The sequence below is a fragment of the Chiloscyllium plagiosum genome, unplaced genomic scaffold, assembly GCF_037043375.1.
Source record: "Chiloscyllium plagiosum isolate Xiang-an unplaced genomic scaffold, Cpla_swu_hap1 HiC_scaffold_34, whole genome shotgun sequence".
Classification (NCBI taxonomy): domain Eukaryota; kingdom Metazoa; phylum Chordata; class Chondrichthyes; order Orectolobiformes; family Hemiscylliidae; genus Chiloscyllium; species Chiloscyllium plagiosum.
The window spans coordinates 17,536,299-17,558,933 of NW_028270172.1; the positions used below are offsets into that span (position 1 = coordinate 17,536,299).

A 22,635-nucleotide genomic window follows, 5' to 3' on the forward strand; every position below is an offset into this window, starting at 1 on the left:
CACGTTAAACTAACTCTCAAAGCATTATACAAATATTGCCACTATTTTACTAATGACATTAAAGCAAAACTATGTTAACTTCATTGACTTTAAATGGCAATTTATTGTACTGAGTTTAAGTCCAAATCAGAGAGCTTACCTGGAAAAAGAATTATCAAAAATCAGCAAATACAGCCCCGGATTCCTAACCTTCAATTGTCCTTGTATTGTTTCCTTGTGGGAATTGCAACGAGTTAGAGGAATTAAAACCTGTGTGTAAACAGAAGACTCCGTAAAACATTAGTGTTTCGTGAAATTCAAAACGGCAAAATACTTAATTAGAATAAGAAAAGCTATACTTATCAAAATATATAAATTATCCATTAATATTCCACCTCAATTTTGTAAAGAGTCTCAGAGATTCTTGTGATATCCTCAAATGGGTTTAAATACATTTTTACCATATCCAGGGTGGAATTTAATACCTTGTAGGGAGTGGAATGGCAGGTGAACATCTAATCAAATAAAAACCAAAGGAACTGCACATGCTGTAAATTAGAGACAAAAATATAAATTGCTGGAAAGAATCAGCAGGTCTGGCAGCATCCTTGGAGAAAAATCAAAGTTATTGTTTTGAGTCAAGTGACCCTTCCTCAGAACCTCTGAGTTTCAACCCGAAGCGTTAACTCTAATTTCCCTCAGAGATGCTGCCAGACCTGCTGAGCTTTTCCAGCAATTTTTATTTTTGTCTCTGAACATATAATCAGGTGGGAGGGTGGAGAATGGGAATCTTGGAACACCAGTCTGCCTCTGCACTGATTCAGTCTAGATTATTAATTAATAACAAGTAATAGCAAGTAACACCTTCGGCTACGGATCACTTTGCTTTGCTCGACACAAAGCCAGGTCTCTAAAGCTTGGTGTGGTCCTTTAACCGCTGTGGGTTAAATGGCAGCACAGGTGAGCTGGCTATGGACTGCAGTTTAATAACAATGAGGTAGGTAATGAATGCTATTGCATGCAAATAGGCTTCCTGCTGCTCAATGCTCAGAATCTTGTTTTGACTTTCACCACTCGGTTGGAAAATGGAACATTTTACTCTCGATGTCGTGAACCCCTTGCTGGTCTAATCACCCACTTTTCACAACTTACTATGAACCACATTGTTCAGGTGTGGGAAATTTATAAATCTTTTACTAATGATTTTTGCCCTACAAATAGTAATTCCCTTAATACAAAACAATCAAGATCATTCACGCGAGAATTAACAAGACAGAGAGAAGGCAATGTGAGATAGTTTGTGCATATTAACAAGGTAGCGAGAGGGCAGTGCAAGATTGTGTACACCACAGGGAGCAGACAGTGGTAGACTGTGTATATTAACAGGACAGATAGAGGGCTGTGTGAAGTAGACTGTGTGTATTTACATGGCAAGGATATCAATCAGAGGGAAGGCAGTGCAAAACTGTGTACATATTTACATGAGAGGGAGTGGGCAATGTTAGAGTCTGTGCATATTAACAAGGCAAGTAGAGGACAGTTGAGATAGGCTGTGGGAATTAGCAAGGCAAGGAGAAAAAACAAAGGAAAATGGCGACAGGAGTAGGCCAATCTGCCCTTCGAGTCTGATCCGATATTCAGTATGATCACGACTGATCATCCTATCCAATATTCTGTTCTGCTTTCGCACTATACCTTGTGATTCCTTTTGCCCTAAGAACGAGATCTATCTCCTCTTTTGAAACATCCAATGTTTCAGCCTCAACGCTGTCTGCGGCACAGACTTCCAAGGCTCACCATGAAGAAATGTTTTCTTGTCTCAGTCCATAATAGCCTGTGCTGCTTCCTTAAACTGTGACCCCTGCTCTGGATTCCCCAATCGTTGGAAACAGTCAGGACAATGTGGCAGCAGCACAGCTTATACTTATCCAGCATTTTTGATAAGAATATAGGATGCTTCACTGGAATGTAAGCACCAAAACCTGACACCGAGCCACATGAAGGAATATTTTAACAGACAAGCAAGGGAGTAGGTTTTAAAGAGCATCTAAAGGAGGGAAGAGATTCAGGGAAGGAGTACTATAACTGGGGCGAAAGTGAGGACTGCAGATACTGAAGATTACAGTCAAGAGTGTGGTGCTGGAAAAGCACAGCAGGTCAGGCAGCATCCGGGGAGTAGGTGAATCAACGTTTCAGGCAAAAGTACATTCCTGATGAAGAGCTTTTGTCCGAAACGTTGATTTTCCTGCTCGTCGGATGCTGTCTGACCTGCTATGCTTTTCTAGCACCATATCCTTTACTATAACCGGGGGCCTTGACAACTGAAGCCATGGTCACCAATGATAAGAGTCATTAAAATCTGGGATATTCAAGAAGCTAGAAATGGCTGAGTAGAATGGGTTATGGGAGGTACATGATTCGACAAATTACTTGGTGGATTGTAGGGGCTGGAGAAGTTTTCAGGCATAGGGCTATAAATTAGTATTTTGTGGAGCAATTCTAGCGAGGAACAGGAAAGAATAGTGAATAGTAAAGACAGAAAAGTGCTTGCAACCTTCAACAAGTTCCATGATCAACTGTGAGACAGAAGACAAAGGGTATAAAGTGACAGAGGACAGATGAGGATAGAAGTGGGGTAACTGAGAAGTGGGATAACTGAGAAAATTGATTGGATCAGGATGAAGCAGAGCCAGGAACGGGGAGGTAATAGCCTATACTTCCCCCTGCCTCCATTTTCAGGTATGTACATTGAAAAATCTTACCTTATATTGGTTACAGGGTGCCTATCAGGCCACGTTTGGTTTCTCCTGAGCATTCATGGTAAACCAATCTTGCAAAGGATACTTTTCAGCAGCTGCCAGGGCTCCTATTTACACAGGCAGAGAACCAGTGCCTGTCTTTTTGGTCTGGGGTGGGGGGGGGGGACACTACACAATAATTTTCTGCCCAATGTGGTGGCCAGGGCATTTTTGGCTTGTAATGAACATCTGCTTCTTTCTTGTCATACCAGAAGCTTAGCAGGACATTTGAAAACATGGCTTCTGTGTGATGAATTTCTGGGACTTCCTGCCAAATTCTCTTTTTTCTGTAAGGTTTGTGTATTTTAACTTGAGTTAGCCCTGTTCTTTACGACTTCCGCTTATTTTCTATCTATCAGCAATAGGCAAGTCTGTGGGTAGTGTTTAAGTTGCTGCAAGACCAATATGAACACCAGAAGCTACACCAAAAGTGTTCCAGTACCAATCAACAATTTACGCGAGAGGTTTACACTTTAATTTAAAAATACTGGCTTTACATTTGTCCTTGGGATTTACAGGACAGAGGCCATAAAAGCAAAGCCCACGGGAAAAAGGAACTATTCAGTCGTTCATTATTTAAATAAAATACATCCAACCATAGATTCTGTTTTGATATACAAACATCTTATTACCAATGAAATATGAATTTGTTTAAAGGCATTTTTGGTTTTCTTACTTGAATAGTGTTGTTTGTGCATTACTTGTGCTTTTGAGGTTAGAGATCAGAGCGGGCAATGCTTGCTGAGATTGCTTAACACTGATTGATACCAGGCACAAAAGGAAGTGGTTCAATTTGTGGATGGGTGTAATGTAAATAACAAGTGATCCTTGAGCCCCTTAATCCCACTTATAAAACCTTCTAATGTTTGCTGTAAACAAGAGGAATTACATTTACAATACCATATTTCCTTAATTTGACCGTCTTTTGAAATACGGCTCCCGCAAATGAAATGAGCCTGTTACAAAAATAACCAACGTTTTATAAGTTGTTTAGATTCTGTGAAACTCTCATGGATGTTTGTGACACGGAACAGATCATAAACTGACTCAAAAATCCATTACTATCTACAATACATTACACAGTCAAACATCAATGTTTTGTTCAGAAAACTGGCTTAAACATGACGGTTGCCCTTTGTCTGTTTTGCCCTTGTCAATGAACTCTGTTTCTTTGCATTAATTTCATCCGTCTCTATGACTTCTGCCTCAGTTTGATCAGACTACTTGTAGTCTTGGCTACCTACATGACCTTAAATTGAGCTACTGATCCCATATCCTCCTCTCCATCACAAAGGCTATCAATTTCCAGTAACAGTACTTGTCTGCCTTACCTATGCCCATATGTTGCTAAAATTATTACCCATTTTATTATTTTTAACTTCAAGACTTGACTATTCCAATGTTCTGCTGACTGGCCTGCCATTGCCTACCCTCTAGAGAATTAAGTTCACCCAAAATTTTGTTTTTGTAACATAACATGAACCCAAGTTTCACTTACCCATCAAGTCTATGTTTGCTGACTTTACTCACTCGATTCTGCAACACTTTGGTTGAGAAATTTGCATCCTTGTGTTAAAATCCAAGCATTGCCTTTCCCATTCCTACCTCCCTCTCTCCTCCAAGTCCACAAAACCATTAAGAGGTTTTTGTTTTTTCAACTCTGGCCTTTTATGTGTTCCCTACCACTGTGCTTTCTGCTATCGAGGTTGTAAACTCTGGAATTTCCTCCTCTCCTCATTTAAGATGGTCCTTAAATCCTGTCTCTTTGATCAATTGTTTGGTCACTTTCCTGATAGCTTCTCCTTTTGCTCAGAGTCATTTTTCTGACTGATGTTGTTCCCATGAAACATCTTGGTACATTTTATTATATTAAACATATTACATAAATTTATTGCTCTTTTGAATAGTGCCCTTTACATGCAAATAGACAGAAAGATTAGAACACAGCAGCTACAATGCAACACTCCCTCAGTATAACATTCAAAAAAAGCAGTCTTAAATAAATTAAAAATGAAAATGACAAAGAAATAACGCGCATCACTCATTCATTCTACTGATTTCACAAAATATTTATTCTATATAAACAAAAGGATCAGATATTGTAGTCACTACTCATTTTCTGCCCTAGTTTAGTTTGACTCAAATGGGAAATCATTGTATTATTTTCCTTGTTATCCTTAACAATTTGATCTAGGTAGCCATTTTGTGACTTATGGCAACAAAATGCCAGACATATTAGAACAAATAGCCTTTTCTAATTCCTGACAATTCCTTCATTTTTTAAGTTTCCTGGACTGGATAACAATACGTTGAATGGAAGTCCTGATTGGTGCAGTTATCTTGCATGCAGACATACTTAAAAATGTTTAAGTTATATGGCACAACTGTGAATCTCATCATTATTAAGAAATCTCTAGTTGTAACAAAGAGATTGTACAATCCTATATAATGCTTGCACATAAGAAATCTGTTATTTGTGTCAGACAAACAAAAAAATAAATTGTTCAAGAGCATGAAGCCAGTGTTTGCTAATGTTCCTATGCTGTTTAAGTTTCAATTGCTCATTACATTTCTGATAACTGCTTTTAAATGATGGGGATGTGAATTCGGAAATAAATGTAATGGAGTGGGAGAAGACCATGCATGGTGTTAAACTGTTTATAAGGCAGTCAAGAAAAATACAATGCTGCCCAAATATATGTATAATGATGAAGTTAATGATATCTTATTTTTTTTTAGATTACTTACAGTGTGGAAACAGGCCCTTTGGCCCAACAAGTCCACACCGACCTTCGAAGAGCAACCCACCCAGACCCATTCCCCTACATTTACCCCTTTGCCTAACACTACGGGCAATTTAGCATGGGCAATTCACCTAACCTGAACATTTTTGGACTGTGGGTATATTAAAAAAATTATGTATCCTTCTATTCTCCACAGTGATTTCCTCATATTTCATTCTTGCATACCTCTGTCAGCCTTTTCCAATGATAAATTCCTTATTATATTTTTCACAACTGTGAATTCAGTTCACTAAATTTTCACAAATCATGGCTTCATATAAACATTTTCTTCTCTGTGACAAAATTTCTAGTAGTGTACCCAACTAAGAATTTGACAAAAAAGGAAACAAATCATTCACAATAATTTAAATAAATACATCTACTTTGCATTTTTAACAGCTTAGTTAAAGTTTTTCACTGAAGGCATTCGTCTCTTCCAAAAGCCTAGCTTTGGCTTAACATGTAGCTTGCTATTTCTTAAACGGTGATGCAGTTAGCTGAATTTAGATCTTTCAATTAAAGATTATGTAGTGTCTTAATCACCAAGTGGTGTCAGGGCAATTCAGGGAGCAGCAAATATTGTTGTGAACTATCTGCTCAAATGTCTTTTGATATTATTTGAAGAAAGACTATGAGACAACTTTTATTCAGCTTACTAAATTTATTAAATTTAAAATTTAATGTGTGCATATGTCTGGCTCAAAATGAGCATTTGTTGACAGCTCAGCTGCTTGTTGTGCCTCTGAAAATTGTGACACTGCGACTTTCAATACTGCTTTTGGAATAAAAATCACAATTCTATTAATATATGCAAATCAGTGACCTTCTTCAAAACTGGTCTGATGAATAGTCATATAGGACTCGAAATGTTAACTCTCTCCAAAGATCCTGCTGAAATTGTAAAATGTTTGAGCAGAAACTGTGAGAAAGGTTATTCAAATATTCCAGCTGCACTATTTCCTCAACTTTTCTAATGTATTCTGAACATTAAGATACTACATATTTTCTGATTAAATTATCCAAATTGTGCTCACTGCAGCAGAATTAAAAAATTGCAAGTCAAATATTACATTTAAAACCAGATATTTATAAGGGACAAAGGTCTTCAGGTAAAACATTTAACAAAGGTTCTAAAAACACAAATGACAACTCAATGGTACATTCATTTAAGTTCTTGTTAAAGTTTAGAATTTATTGCTTTGGTTATATCTTTCTTTTTGGTTATTTGAATTAAGTTCCTGAGGAGAAAATCTAACTATTAATTCTCTGCAAATATTTTGAGGATTTTGTAGGAATTTGGTGAATTGAATTCACACTAACAAGGTATTGAATTTACAAGCACCAAATTGATTAGTAATACTGACAGGAATTTACAATTTAAAAAAGCTGATAAGAGTGTACAAAAATCAAATACTGTATCAGGAAATTATTAAGCAGGTTGAAAGCATTTTTAATATACAGTCACATAAAGGTGTACAAGATGATTAGGGGTTTAGATAGGGTTGACCATGAGAACCTTTTTCAACATATGGAGTCAGCTATTACAAGGGGGCATAGCTTTAAATTAAGGGGTGGTAGGTATAGGACAGATGTTAGGGGTAGATTCTTTACTCACCGAGTCGTGGGTTCATGGAATGCCCTGCCAGTAGCAGTGGCAGACTCTCCCTCTTTATGGGCATTTAAACGGGCATTGGATAGGCATATGGAGGACAGTGGGCTAGTGTAGGTTAGGTGGGCTTGGATCGGCGCAACATCGAGGGCCAAAGGGCCTGTACTGCGCTGTATTTTTCTATGTTCTATGTTCTAAAGTGGTTGTTCCATTCTCATGCAAGCCCGTGTTATAAGAAAATTGTGTAATAGCAGCGCCATATAAGCTAATGGGGCCAGAATCGCGATACAACCAATGCAAGCTTTAAACGTTCACACTTTAGAAACAGTGTCCCAATTCATCAATCACGTTATAGCAAATTCACATTAATGAAATGCTCATCATAGCAGAACGATCTGTACCGTATTACATAACCGTATCTCTTATGAATATTGTTACGATCCCAGCTGATGTTATTGCTGAAAATGTAAGATTCCATAAGACCATAGGACAAAGGAGCAGAAATTAGGCCATTCAGCCCATCAGTCTGCTCTTTTCGTTAAATCATGTCTGGTAAGTTTCTCAACCTCATTCTCCCTGTAATCCTTGATCCCCTTAATACTCAAGAACCTATCTATCTTTAGTCTTGAATATACTCAATGACCTGGCCTCCACAGCTTCTGTGGCAGTGAATTCCATAGATTCACCATTCTCTGGCTGAAGATATTTCTCTTTATCTTCATTCAAAAAGGTCTTCCCTTTACTCTAACGCTATGCCTTCGGGTCTTGGTCTCTCCTACCAATGGAAACATCTTCCCAACATCTATTCTGTCCAGACTATTCAGTATACTGTACGTTTCAATTAGATCCCCCCCATCCTTCTAAACTCTAGCTAGTATAAACCCAGAGTTCTCAAACGTTCCTCATATGTTAAGCTTTTCATTCCTGCGACCGTTCTTGTGAACCTCCTCTGAACATGCTCCGGGGCTAGTAAATCCTTCCTGAGACATAGAGCCCACAACTGAGCAATACTCCAAATGTGGTCTGACCAGAGCCTTAGAGATCCTCAGAAGTGCATCCCATTCAAGTCCTCTCAAAATAAATGCCATCATTGCATCTGCCTTCCTAACTACTCACTCAACATACAAGTTTACCTTGACAGAATCCTGGATTAGAACTACTCAAGTTTTTCTGCACTTCAGACTTCTGAATTTTCTCCCCATTTAGAAAATAGTCCATGTCTCTATTTTTCCTACCAAAGTACATGACCTCACACTTTCGCATGTTGTATTCCATCTGCAACTTCTTTGCCCACTCTCCTAACCTGTCCAAATCCTTCTGCAGCCTCCCTGCCTCCTCAATGCTACCTGTTCCTCTAACCATCTTTGTACTATCTGCAAACTTAGCCAGAATACCCTCAGTTCCTTCATCTAGATGGTTAATGTAAAAAGTGAAAAGGTGTGGTCTCAAACACTGAACCTTGTGGAACACCACTTGTCACTGGCTGCCACCCTGAGAAGGATCCTTTTATGCCCACTCTCTGCTTTCTTCCAGACAGCCAAGCTTTTATCTATTCTAGCGCCTTGTCTCTAACACAATGGGCCCTTATCTTACCCAGTAGCCTCCTGTGCAGCGCCTTGTCAAATGCTTTCTTGAAGTCCAGGTAGATAACATCCATTGGCTCTCCTTGGTCTTAACTGCTCGTTACTTCCTCAAAGAATTCTAGCAGATTTGTCAGGCATGACTTCCCCTTGATGAAACCATGTGGACTTTGCCCTATTTTACCATACATTTCCATGTATTCAGAAATCCCATCCTTCACAATGGATTCCAGGATCTTATCCACACCCAAGGTTAGGCTAATCAATCCATAATTCTGTCTTCTGCCTTACCCCCTTTTTAAACAGGGGTATCACGTTAGTGATTTTCCTGTTCGCGAGGACTCTCCCTGATTCTAGCAATTCCTGAAAGAACACCACTAACACCTCCACTATCTCTTCAGCTACCTACCTTTGAACTTTGGGTTGTAGACCATCTGGTCCAGGTGATTTACCCACCTTAAAGCCATTCAGTTTTTCTAGCACCTTCTCCTTGGTGATGGCCACTGTACTCAGCTCTGCCCCCTCACTCTCTTGAATTTTTGGGATATTACTCATGTCTTACACCGTGAAGACTGCACAAAGTGATTATTCAGTTCCTCACCCAGTTCCTTGTACCCCACCAGTGTCTCTCCAGCGTCATTTTACAGCATCCCAAAGTCCACTTTTGCCTCTCTTTTGCCCTTTGTATATCTAAACAAACTCTTCCAGTCTTGATATTCCTGGCTAGCTTACTCTCATATTTAATCTTCTCCCTCCTTATTTCTTTTTTTGTTTCCCCCAATTGGTCTTCTGGAAAAGCGCAGCAGGTCAGGCAGCATCCAGGGAGCAGGAGAATCTTGGATGCTGCCTGACCTGCTGTGCTTTTCCAGAGCCTTGGATGCTTCCTGACCTGCTGCACTTTTCCAGAGCCTTGGATGCTGCCTGACCTGCTGCGCTTTTCCAGAGCCATGGATGCTGCCTGACCTGCTGCGCTTTTCCAGCAACACATTTTTCACCTCTGATCTCCAGCATCTGCAGTCCTCACTTTCTCCCAATTGGTCTTTGTAAACTTCCCAATCCTCTGGTTTCCCAGTGCCCTTCACCACACGATATATATTCTCTTTTGCTTTTATGCTATCCCTGCTTTCTTAGTCAGCCATGGTTGTCTCATCCTCCCTGTACCATGCTTCTTTTTCCACGGGATAAATCTCTGCTGCGTCTCCCAAATTACTCCCAGAAACACCTGCCACCGCTGTTCCACTGTCACCATGGGCCCTTATCTTATTCCAGACTGACATCTGGCTTGATAGATCATATTTGATTTTTATTGGTTTTAACATGGTGGTCTTTCACAGAAACACAATCCTGCAGATTTGGTTTTAAAGTAAAACAAAATGTTATTATGCAAAAGATATGAGGCAAAAAAACTGAACGAATCAAACTATTTACATGTAAAACATGTTTAAAGATTTGGAAGCTCTTGATAAAATATAATCCCATAAATCCCAACAGCACTCCTTTACAATACTCACACGAGAGTGAACTATCTATCCCATCTATAGGGCTTAATTTAACCATGATTTCAATTCTCTGTTTTGAAAATCTGATACCCTCTTTGTTGAACCTTCATATAATCGACCTTAGATGTTCTCAGCTTCAAATAATACCTTCAGGGTTTTAACCAAAAATTTCTAGCCTGGAACTTTCAAATCAAACTTCTTATGCTGAGATAATCTATTTCTAATCTATTTCCCTTCTTTAGGAGTCAGTATTTTTCACCTCCAATTTCAGGAAAAACAAAAACTGCAAAACTGTCCAACCCAAAAATACTTTTTCGAGCTTTGGATGTTTCCCCTAAGCCCCCCAAAATCCAGAATCTTTTAACTGAAACCTAATGCACACTGTTTGCTTGTAAATCTTTCCCAATAAAAACAAAACCCCATTAGCCTCCAAGAACTCTCTCTCTCTCTCTAATATAGTTACTCAAAATAAATCACCATGGCTAAAAGTAATTCAGTAATTCAACCTCTTCAGACATACAGAAAACATAAAGAAGTACAGGCAACAAAAGGTTTGGTCAAGGAGGCACGTTTTAAGGAGTATTAAAAAGGAGAGAAGAAGAGACACAAGAGAGAGGAGAGGCAATGGTGGAGTGGTTAAAATCAGTGACACAATAAAAGTCTCCAAACTAAATCTGGAAGAAGAAATAGATTTTGATTTATATTATGGAGTTTCAGCTTCTCTATTGATAATCTATTTAACTTGTTTCAGAAACGCTTGCCACAAAAACTTAAATCACAGCGCAAGTATTTTTAACACCAGATCTATAAAAGGTGGTCATGAAGTCTTTGAAGTGGGGGTACAATTACAATTGCTTGTTTTTAGAAGAGATTAATTAGTTTAAATAAGTTAAATGTAGTAAATAAGTTAAAATCCAAAATAAATCACATTAAAATATATAGAAATCATACAGATTTCATACAGATGTGGTGGTTCAGAAACAGACGTATTGGCTGGTTTTGTGATATTTGCTTGTTTGTGAATGGTACGTTTGACAAAAAAGACCCCAATTTGACTGCTTGGTTCTGTGATTGGTACTAGCTACTGATCTCATAAATTGTCGAACAAATGGAACAAGCTTTAATCAGTTCAAGTTGGCTTGGATATTTGAGCTTAACAGCATGGTTATCAACAACTGTCACTGGTTCTTATACGGCTTCAGGATGTCTTTGAAATATGAAACCTCTGAGAGCTATGATACTATGGACAGATTAGGCACAACGGGTATTTTCTTTTACCTCATCATAAATTCAGCAACCAGCGTAACATCATAAACACAGCTATCTTATTTTAAGAATTAGAATTAGAATCCCTACAGTGTGGAAACAAGCCCTTTGGCCAACAAGTCCACACTGATCCTCCGAAGAGTAACCCAACCAGACCTATTCCCCTACCCTATCACTATATCTATCCCTGATTAATGCCCCTAACCTACACATCCCCGAGCACTATGGGAGATTTAGTACGGCTAATTCATCTAACCTGCACATCTTTGGATTATGGGAGGAAACCGGAGCATCCAGAGGACCCCCACGCAGACATGGGGAGAATGTGTAAATTCCACACAGACAGTCGCCTGAGGCCAGAATCAAACCCAGGTCCCTGGCGCTGTGAAGCAGCAGTGCTAACCACTGAGCCACCGTGCCACCCTATTGCATTTCTCTTGCATGTCCACCAATCTTCTTCAGAAGTTACAGCAGAAAATGGCAAAAACACCATATGCATTCTATCCCCAAGTTTTAATTATACAGAATAAATATATAATACATGGAAAAGATATAAATTGATAATTATAATGCAAAATCATAAATATGAAACTATACTTTTGTGTACTTTAAACTGATTATTTTAAGTTCTGCATTTGAACTTAATCTTATACATGTCAAATCAGGCATGTATAGTAACAGTACGAGCAACAATTCTAAATAAAGGCATAATCCCCCTTACCTTGCATTGTTCATATGGAGTTTGTTCAGATTCTTGATAAACAACGCTGAATGAGATGCTCTTCGGATCAGAAGAAAAGATCCAGCTGATGGTCAGACCACACTCTTCAACACCAATAGGGATGAGACTGTAGCAGCTGGCCTTAACAAAAAGCTCTCTACTGTGGTCTCCAAATTCCTTAATCTCATCTAACTTGAGGGGTATCTTGAGTCTAAAATAGAAACATAACTCAGTTTGTCCTCCCAACAATAACAGTGAGTAATCATACTGTACTCTTAATGCAATAAAACCTCCCAAACCTTCACAGGAGCAACCTCAAATAAAACTGACACCAAGGCACATAAAGAAGTATAGGCAACAAAAGGTTTGGTCAAGGAGGTATGTTTTAAGGAGTATTAAAAAAAGAGAAAAGAAGAGACACAAGAGAGAGGAGAGGCAATGGTGGAGTGATTAAAATCAGTGACACAGTAGAAGTCTCAAACTAAATTTGGAAGAAGAAATTTGGTTTATATTATGGAATTTCAGATTTTCTACTGGTAATCTATTTAATTTGTTTCAGAAATGCTTGGCACGAAAACTTAAATCACAGTGCAGTGTTAGTATTTTTAACACCAGGTGGTCGTGAAGTCTCTGAAGTGGGGGTACAATTACAATTGCTTGTTTTTAAACAAAGTTAAATGTAGTGAATGGATTTTGATCACCCAGAGTATTTTTTTCAAAACAGTAAATTCACCAATAGAGCACTGAAGCCAGGAATCTCGTATTTTCTGGCGAAGTGTGAGGATGGTGTATTCAGTGGTAGCTGATTGGCCACCCCTATTACCAAGCTAGTCAGACAAATTGCAAGCTAATCAGTTTCAGACCTGATTGGTATGCCTCCTGGCCTATCGCATGACTTGGCTGCAGAGTCCCAGAATTCCAGAAGTTGCTGGCCAATCAATGGAAGGGTGTAGTCATACTGGAGGCAGTCAGAGGAGGTTCACCAGATTGATTCTAGAGATGAGGGGCCTATCTTATGAAGAGAGACTGAGCAGTTTAGGCCAATACTCTCTGGAGTTTAGAAGAATGAGAGGAGATCTAATTGAGGTACATAAGATGCTGATATGGTTTGACAAATTAGACATAGAATGTCATGGGTAACCATGAGAGAGACATTGTAGTTTTAGCCTAAGGGGTAGAAGATTTAAAACAGAGATGAAATTACTTTTCTCAAAAGTTTGTGAATCTGTAGAATTCACGACCCAGAGTGTAATTGATGCTGGGATATTAAGTAAATTTAAGGAGGACATAGACAGATTTTAAATTACTAATGGGTTGAAGGCTTATGGAAATGTGGGGACAGGAAAGTGGAGTTGATGCTGAGGTGAGATTTTCCATGATCGTATCAACTAGCAGAGGAGGCTCGAGGGGTTGAATTGCGTTCTCCTGCTCCTTGTTTGCATGTTGTTATGTAATCACATATATTACTGAGAAAAACATCTACATTAAGCAAAGTAGGGTGAAAAAGATGGATTGTCAGATTTCTCGAGTTGAGACAGGGGGAGCTGTTTGTCGATATGTTAGATTAGATAAGAGAAAATCCTAATGAGGTTAGTCTTATTGAGGTGAGACATAAAATATACTCTGTGAAGAGGGTGGAATAATTGATTCTGCTGAATAATGCAGAGGGATTGATAAAGTCAGATACTTTTGAGGACATTGTTTTATTTTTGATTGAGGAAGTCGGCAGAGGACAGAGGTTTGGCTAGAGAACTGCAGGAGAGAGAGCTCAATGTGGAAATCAGTGAAAACAACTTGCTCAAAGATCTTGGAAGAAAAGGGGATGGTTTTGACTGTGGCAAACAAAGGTGACTTTTGACATTGTCGAGGTCAATCAGAGGTCATAACTTCTATTATATTCGAGGAAAATGAAAATATCATTTTGACTTTTCACAGAAGGTGTTGACTGAAGGAATAAAGATTAGATTAGATTAGATTACTTACAGTGTGGGAACAGGCCTTTCAGCCCAACAAGTCTACACCTACCCTCCGAAGAGCAACCCACCGAGACCCCATTCCCCTACATTTACCCCTTCACCTAACACTACGGGCAATTTAGCATGGCCAATTCACCTAACCTGCACATCTTCGGACTGTGGGAGGAAACCGGAGCACCCGGAGGAAATCCACACAGACATGGGGAGAATGTGCAAATTCCACACAAACAGTTGCCCGAGGCGGAAATTGAACCCAGGTCTCTGGCACTGTGAGGCAGCAGTGCTAACCACTGTGCCAGCGTGCCGCCCATGGCACAGAAAGTAATGGGGTCCTGACTGAATCACTATATTTAAGTGAGAAATGGCTAAATAGCTGGAGAATAAAAAACTAATAAACAAGTAGGAAAGTGTATTTTCTAGAGAATGAGGCTGGCCAAATGAAGTGGGCCAAATGAAGTGTCATCTTTTCTGGACCTGTATATTGCTATGTTCCAATCTGGCTGCAAGATAGTTGTATAATGCTTACGTAATTTCTCCACATTTCAACAAAGTAATCTCTGCATCCTGCATAGGTTGTGCTGATCCATCCTCGGGTGGAATACTTGGTTCTGATGCATTATCACACGTGGGACTTCTGAAAGAGAAAATCTGTCTCAGTGGTTCTGCAGCCTTTAGTCATGTTAAAGTAAAAATGCCAACATTGTAGACTTGTAGAAGTCCATTGTTTTACAATGCTAGATTTCTGATTGCTTTAGTTCAATATCTAGCTACATAATAATTGAATCAAAAAGAAGTGCTGTACAATATAGTGAAGGTAGATATCAAGGAAGGCTGAATTTTGTTTCAGTCTTCACACTTACAGCACTTATTATGTTCTGACTGTTCATGTTCAATTGTTCAGACCTCATATCGCATTACCTGCAGTATTAAAGAGATGCTAAACCCAACCTCTGTAACAGGCTTTGCCCCATCTCTGCTCACCTATTGGTGAAACTCTCAATCATGCTTTGTTATTAGTAAATTTGACCATTCCAATGTAATCATGGCCGGTTTTCCACACTGTCTCCTTCACAGACTTGAGATGTCCCCAAACCCCCTTGTCCAGATCCTAACTCTCACCAACAGCTTACCTATCCCTCACCTAACTCTCACCATAAATCATCCTGTGTTTGTTGATTTGTTTTAGTTGCAGGTCAAGTATCATCTTCATTTTAACTTGTTCATCCTTCTTTGAAAATGACCTTGCTCCTCTCTATCTTTGTGATCACCCTTCAGCCCCACAACCAACTATAACTAAATGCTTGGTCGTACAGAACTTAAACTCAGCTGGCCTCCTGAACATCTCCAATTTTAGCCACTGCACTGTTGGAGTGCTTAGTTGCTTCAGGTGCTCCTGAATTTCCTCCACAATTTCTCCATCTCTCTGTCTCGCTATAGAAGGGTATATTCTCTACTTCCCCTTTTAAGACAATCCTTAAAACCCACTTCTTTGACCAAGCTAAAGGACATCTTTCGAATGTCCACGTTATATGGATTGGTTCGTATTTTGTTTTAAAATGATTCTGTGAAATGTCTTGACAAGTTTCATGAGAAACTGAATGAGTGCAGTGGTTTACAGCAAATGCTCCTTTGCGCTCCAAAAGATAGTGATTCCAATTAAACCTATAACCTGGTGTGGTGTAATTTTTAACTTTGTCCATCCCAGTCCAACGCCGGCATCTCCAAATCATGACAGTAAATGCCAGCAGTTTGACTTGGCATGGCCCTGCCCTCTGGTGTGCACCTATGTTACTGCAACCATGTTAGCATTTGAGTTGAGTATTATGATAAAATTGACTAAAATTGTACTCATCAGATCAATTCACAAGAAATATTAAAGTAAATGAAAAACAGTATTTGAGAGGAGAGTTCTGATTAGTTAGCAAGTGCATTCTGATTGTTAGAGGGAGTGCCATTGAGATTTCAACAGTTAATGATGATTTACAGTTAGCTGATGTGCTTTGTTCCAATTGTAAACAGGAGATTGAGTTTCATTGAGCAATGTCTTGATTCCAGATGTAGCACTGGGCAGTGTACTCAGAGGACTTCATAACGTGGTTTAAACCTACTTGAAATTATCCTGTTATGTGAAAGTTAGCATTGACCTTGACAGGTACTGACAGCTTCTTCAGTGCCTTGATATAAGACTGCAAGATCTTTTGAAGGAGATGGCACAGATCTCAGACCATTTTCTTGTTGAATGTGAGACACCTCTGTCATTGCTCCATGATGAGATGGAGATCAAAGAAGTGTGTAATGAGACTATATCTTTTTATTTGTATGCATTTTGATTGTGGACTGTAATGGGAAAAGGAGTTTTAAAAACCAAGGGATTGCTGCACTTTTTAAAAGCAAGTTAGATGACGATCTTTGTAAGAGATGTTTACACTTTTTTTTCCCCTTTGCTTTTCATCCAACCTTTTTCTCTTTTTTTCTGCTTTTCCGTACCTGATTTGGAATTTAATTCTCTCATTCTAATACAATCTTTTTCCTCAATCATTAGATCTTAATAGTTGGGGAGATATGGATGGATTTTCATAGAACATAGGAGGCATAACTGCTCCTTAAGAGTGGATGAGGCGTATTTAAGTGTCATAGAGTCATTCATTTGGAATGTTAAAGAAGTGCTGCTGGAGTAGACTATATTTCTTGGCAAACCATATAGCATAGATTGAATAAAAACTATTAATTATTGTTCCTGCAGTTTCGATGGACTTCATTACTAACATTTTCCAAGGATTGTTGTTAAGGCTGACTCCACTATGAATATTTGGCTGAGTTTAAAAATAAATCATATCTCAACAGAATTCAAATCATTTCACATTCCTATTGAGTTTGAAGAGGCTATTAAAGTATTATCTGTTGTTGATGTAATTAATGACTAGATGCTTATTTTTACAACAGCTTGACCATTGAGGGCATTTGAGGTTTTTGAATAAGTGAAGTCACTATGAATGGACGCCTCCTTAGACTGACAGAAATTGAAACTTTAACATTTCCATGTGGCTCTCGAACAGCATTTCCTCTTTTTCTTCTGTCACATCTCTAATATATGTACATGATATCTGGAACCGGCAATCAATGCTTTGATCCGAAACGGCACACTCATCTCCCACTGTGGAATGCTAGAGTTTACAGGGAATTTTGCCCATACTGGAGATACTGTGAGGAGTGCCTATGGAGGAGACAAGAAGGGCTTGGGGGGGGGGGGGGGGGGGGGGAAAGAGGTGGGGAGGTAGTGGCAGGGGCTTATGAGGAGGCACAGAAGTAGCTTTGGGTTAAAGTTGTGCTTCAGGGTTTGAGGGGAGAGATCATTTGCATTTAGATATATCTGACAAATTATGAATTTCCAAAACTGAGCTTCCCATGTTGACGGCAAAAATCCATCAATTGTGTCCACTTTTTTGCTAAGGTCCAGATATATGGTTGCCCTGAGTGTGCAAGCGCTTCTAGCTATTATGTGGGAAAAATCATTCAAAACCTAAATATGCCCCAGTCTAATTTGCCCTGAATTATTGAATTGTGGGTCTAATTTAAGTAGTTCAGGTTCAGAAATAAAACTACAGGAAACATTAATGAAATGACTGATAGCAAATAACTGGCATGACTAAAAACAGCTAATGCGGTAAGTTCAAAGGTGTGAGAAAAACAGTTCTGGGATAAATAGGCAGGGTGGGGTCTGTTACGCAAATAAGAGTTCTATGCACAAACGCATACAGCTTAAGAAAAAGAAAATGACAGTCAGAAATGCAAACTCAGCTAAAGTTGTACTTTATAGAGGCCACCATGGAGACCTGCTAAGACAATTACAAAATTGTCACAGCACAGGAGGCTATTCATCCCACTGTGTCTGTACTGGTACCCTCAATGAGTAATTCAGTATCATTTCAGATAATAGTTTAGTTCCATTTTAAATGCTTTGAATGGATGCCTCCACCAGACTCTCAGGCAATGTATTCCAGACCTTAACCAAACATTTTGCAAAAAGGCGTCTCCTCACAAAGCTGTTGCTGAAAAAGTTATCCTCATACGCTTCTGTGAGAATGAACTCAAAGTTGACAAAAACCAAAACTATTTTTAGTGCCGCTGCCCCTGATTGTCAAGAAGCTGGGCATAGTTGCAAAGTAAATATTCAAGACTATAATCTCTTTAAGGAAAAGAACATTAGAAAGAGGAGGAGTACGACTGTTCATGAAATAAATTATCATAGCATGAGAATTCGAGATTAACAGTGGTAACTAAAAAAGAATGGCTTGGGGGCATGATAGTGGCAGGGGAGTTACAGGGACCACAGAAGTGGCATTGGGTTAACAGCCTTTTATGCAGTAGAAACTGTCTTGGTAGTTTTGAAGAGTAACAAAGATGCACCATTTTGATGGGACCCCTGATAGCAACAGTAAACTGCAACAGGAGCTGGATTTCAACTTTCCCATCACTGAATTTGGAAACAGGGGCTGTGGGGGTGTGTACAAAACATATAACTGGCTGAGGCAAAGGTAGCATCCGACAGTATATCCAATTAAAGTTCCCTCCCATCTCCAGCCAGGTGGGTTTCCCAGCACAGGTTAGTGGTAAACAGGAATTCCTTCCTTACTGGGGCCTTACCAACACCTCTGCAGAGCTTCCCTCTCTTCTAGAACCTTATAAATTACATGATAGTGCTGTCAGCTTGGTATCTGGCAAGTTCACCAAAACTCACAATGCAATCCAGAGCAGCCTACTTCGTCAAGTTCAGAAGGTGTGCAGCATCAGTGATGCCCCCCCCTCCCCCGTCCCCCCACTGCCACTGATGCTGTTGGTACTGGACAGCTGCCAGCTAATGATTGGCCAGCAACTCTCTGAGATGCAACTTCTTGTCCCTGAGGGGTTGAAATCCTGCCTTGGCCAGATAGTGGCTGTGAGGTAGGGAGACTCCTACCTCTCTCGACCCTTTAGTTCTGTAAACTCTAGGAATTCTTAAATGTAGGGATTAGATACATTTGATACAAACAGAGATGTTATAATGTAAAACTTCAACATTCACGTGGACTCAAAGAACCAAAATAAAGCAAATTTTGAGAGTGTTCTGAAAAGTCTATGGAGTCACAGAGATGTACAGCATGGAAACAGACCCTTCGGTCCAACTCGTCCATACTGACCAGATATCCTAAATTAATCTAGTTCCATTTGCCAGCACTTGGCCCATATCCCTCTAAACCTTTCCTATTCATGTATCCAACTAGATTCATTTTAAATGCTGTAATTGTACCAGCTTCCACCACTTCCTCTGGCAGCTCATTCCATACATGCACAACCCTCTGTGTGGAAAAGCTGCTCCTTAGATCCCTTTTAAATCTTTCCCCTCTCAACTTAAACCTATGCCCTCTAGTTTTGGACTCCCCTACCCTGGGGAAAAGACCTTGGCTGTTCACCCTATCTGTGCCCCTCACGGTTTTATAAACTTCTATAAGGTCACCAAATGGTTACTTAGTTTTTCTCTCTCTTCCAAATATGTTCCTCTTTTTATTTCAGCCCGTCTGCATCTGCAGTGTTTTGTTTTTTGGACAAAAGAGGAGGTTAGTTAATATATGCTTGAAAAGGGAACATGTTCACCCAGAGCATAAACAGCATGAGATTCACCATGCATGAGACGGGCGGCACGGTGGCACAGTGGTTAGCACTGCTGCCTCACAGCGCCAGAGACCCGGGTTCAATTCCCGCCTCAGGCGACTGACTGTGTGGAGTTTGCACATTCTCCCCGTGTCTGCGTGGGTTTCCTCCGGGTGCTCCGGTTTCCTCCCACAGTCCAAAGATGTGCAGGGCCAGGTCAATTGGCCATACTAAATTGCCCGTAGTGTTAGGTAAGGGGTAAATGTAGGGGTATGGGTGGGTTTCGCTTCGGCGGGTCGGTGTGGACTTGTTGGGCCGAAGGGCCTGTTTCCACACTGTAATGTAATCTAATCTAAAAAAAACCACTTACCACTAACCCTTCAGGGAAATCCACCTGGCTGGAGTTGGAAGGGAACTTTAACTGGATATACTGCCTGACCCTGCTTTTACCTCAGCCAGTTGGATGTCTTGTAACCTCTCCCCACTGTTTCCAAATTCAGTGACGGGCAAGTTGAAATCCAGCTCCTGCTACAGTTTACTGTTGCTATCAGGAGTCCCGTGTTTGAAATCTTGCTGATCTTTGGTCTTTGCACAAGGTTTTTCCAAATCACAACACTGACTTCAAGAAAGACAGTCAGACTGACAACTGTTAAGTAGGCACAAGAGAAAATAGCAGCTTGAAAAACAAAGGCTCTGCCTAGGGCTATGGGAGTTCTTGAACTACACACAGGCAGTCCATGCTAGATTTGATGAAGAGTAGGGCTGATTTTGAAGTGATATGGTAGATGTTGGCCTGGATAAACTGCACATTGGAAGGTCTTCAATGAAGTATAGGGCCAATGCAATACGTCAACCTGCATCTGACTGACGAGTTCTACCTGTGTAATTGTCCAAGTTTTGTAATGAAACCAAATTATATGGCCCTGTAAACAGTGCAGATGATGACAGAAACTTGCAACAGAGTATGGATGGATTGCTTCGATCAATGGGCAAAACTGACAAATGGTTTTCATCATTTACCTGAGGAGGTCAGATCAAAGTATTTCCTTAATTGCAAGTAGCGACCAAGTGTGGAAGACCAAAGATACTTAGAGGTCCAATTACAGTACAGAAGTCACAAAATAGATTTACAAGTACAGAAAATAATCAGAAAAGCTAAAGGGATGTTAGCCTTTATCTCAACGGGACTGGAACATGGTCATAGTTTAAAAATAAGGAGGCACCATTTAAAACAGAGATGAGGAAACACTTTTTTCTCTCAGAGGATTGTGAGTCTTTGGAATTCCCTTCCTCAAAGGCAGAATGTTTCAATAGTTTTAAGGCCAAGGTAGGTAGGTTCTTGATTACCAGGAAGATGAAAGGTTAATGGGGATATGCAGGAATGTAAGGTTAAAATTAGATCAGTTATGATCTTACTGAATGGTGGAATACATTTGAAGGGTGGAGTGGCTTTATCTTGTCCCTTGTTTGTATCTTCATAAGATAAAAGGGTAGAAGTTATGCCACAGTTTTTTTAGAATTTGTCAAACTGCATTTGAAGTGCTGCATTCATTTCTTGACATTTCTTAGCATAGATGTACTGAAGAAGGGTCACTGGAAACAGATAGTGGGGTTAGAAAAGAGTAAAATTATGAGGATAAATTAGAAATAATTGGCTTATTAAAGTTTAAAAGGTGATCTAATTGTTTTAGATTATTAAGGAAATCAATATGGTAGACAGAAAATTTAAGCTTTAAGTTTAAAGCAGGTTTAAAACTAGAGCTGTCTAAATGTGACATCTGATATATGCTTCATGCAAAGTAAATATAAATCCAATATTACTGTCATCAAAAACTGTGAGGGCTGGATCAACTGAAAATTTAAAAACTGAAAACTAACACCAATAGATGGAAAGCATCAGGAAACTAAACAATGTTAGAAACTTGTTGATGCACAACAGCTACCAACAGCAGACCAGCTGTTGGAGGAGGGTGATAGTTTATTGCTCAGTTTTTCTAGAGGGGTTTGTAAGTGGTACACTGGGCATACGTCATGTGTAATTTAGGTCTTCAGCTGCATGGTAACGGCCTCTGTGAATAGAGGAACTATTAGCAATCAGAAAGAAAGTAGTGGTTGCCTTGCTCAATACCGCATTTGGCTTAGAGCCTGAAAAATCTTCAGCTCAGCAGGGCAGAAACTGGTTGAGAGGCAGATTGCAGCTGTTGCTGAAAAGGGAGTGTCAAGCTTTGTTTATTTTTTAAATAGGGCAGGTTGACTTTAGTCAAGGCACTGCATTGAGAGATGAATGAGGGAATGGCTGTCACCTACTTTGTTGTGTTGAAAAAGGGGTGCTGAGTCAATGAGTAAAAATTAAATAAGGCTTGGCATTTAACTGTCAGTCATCATTAGCGTATTCTCCATCGCATACCTCTACCAATCTGAATCCAAACTATCCACACTCTTCTCTATATACAGTATAAATACTGTTTTCCCTTTCATTTTGTGTACTGTCCATAATGAATGCTAGACAAAAAAACTTAGGCAAAATATCAGCTTCAACAAAACTCAAGTTTTGTACAGTCACGTCTGTTAGAATAGATAGCAATTGTTGATGCATACCCTCCAGATTACAGCACCTTCCCAGAACTTAATCTCATTTTCACCTTGACGGATAAAAGTGCAAAAAACAGTCATTGCTGGACAGTCCCAGATGCCTTGAAAGTCAAAGCAACCTTTAAAATATCGCAACATTTCCAAGAAAAAGTCACAATAGCAATTAGAACAAGTGCCCTAATGCACAGTGTCATTTCAGGATAT

The 22,635-nt window shown here is 39.5% G+C and overlaps 1 protein-coding gene across 4 annotated transcripts in view; it reads right to left on the reverse strand.

The window, feature by feature from the left end:
* LOC122564486 (FYVE and coiled-coil domain-containing protein 1) overlaps nucleotides 1-22,635 on the reverse strand; it is a 186,524-nt gene that overhangs the window by 10,460 nt on the left and 153,429 nt on the right. For all 4 annotated transcript variants that reach the window (XR_006315928.2, XR_006315927.2, XM_087978526.1 and 1 more), the window contains 3 exons: nucleotides 14,738-14,845; nucleotides 12,236-12,446; nucleotides 140-249 (listed from right to left, as the gene is read on the reverse strand). Coding sequence is in view for 2 of the 4 variants with exons in the window: in XM_087978526.1 (XP_087834652.1) it covers nucleotides 140-249; nucleotides 12,236-12,446; nucleotides 14,738-14,845 (429 nt within the window). In the remaining 2 variants the exon portion in view is untranslated. The remainder of the gene's footprint in view (nucleotides 1-139; nucleotides 250-12,235; nucleotides 12,447-14,737; nucleotides 14,846-22,635) is intronic.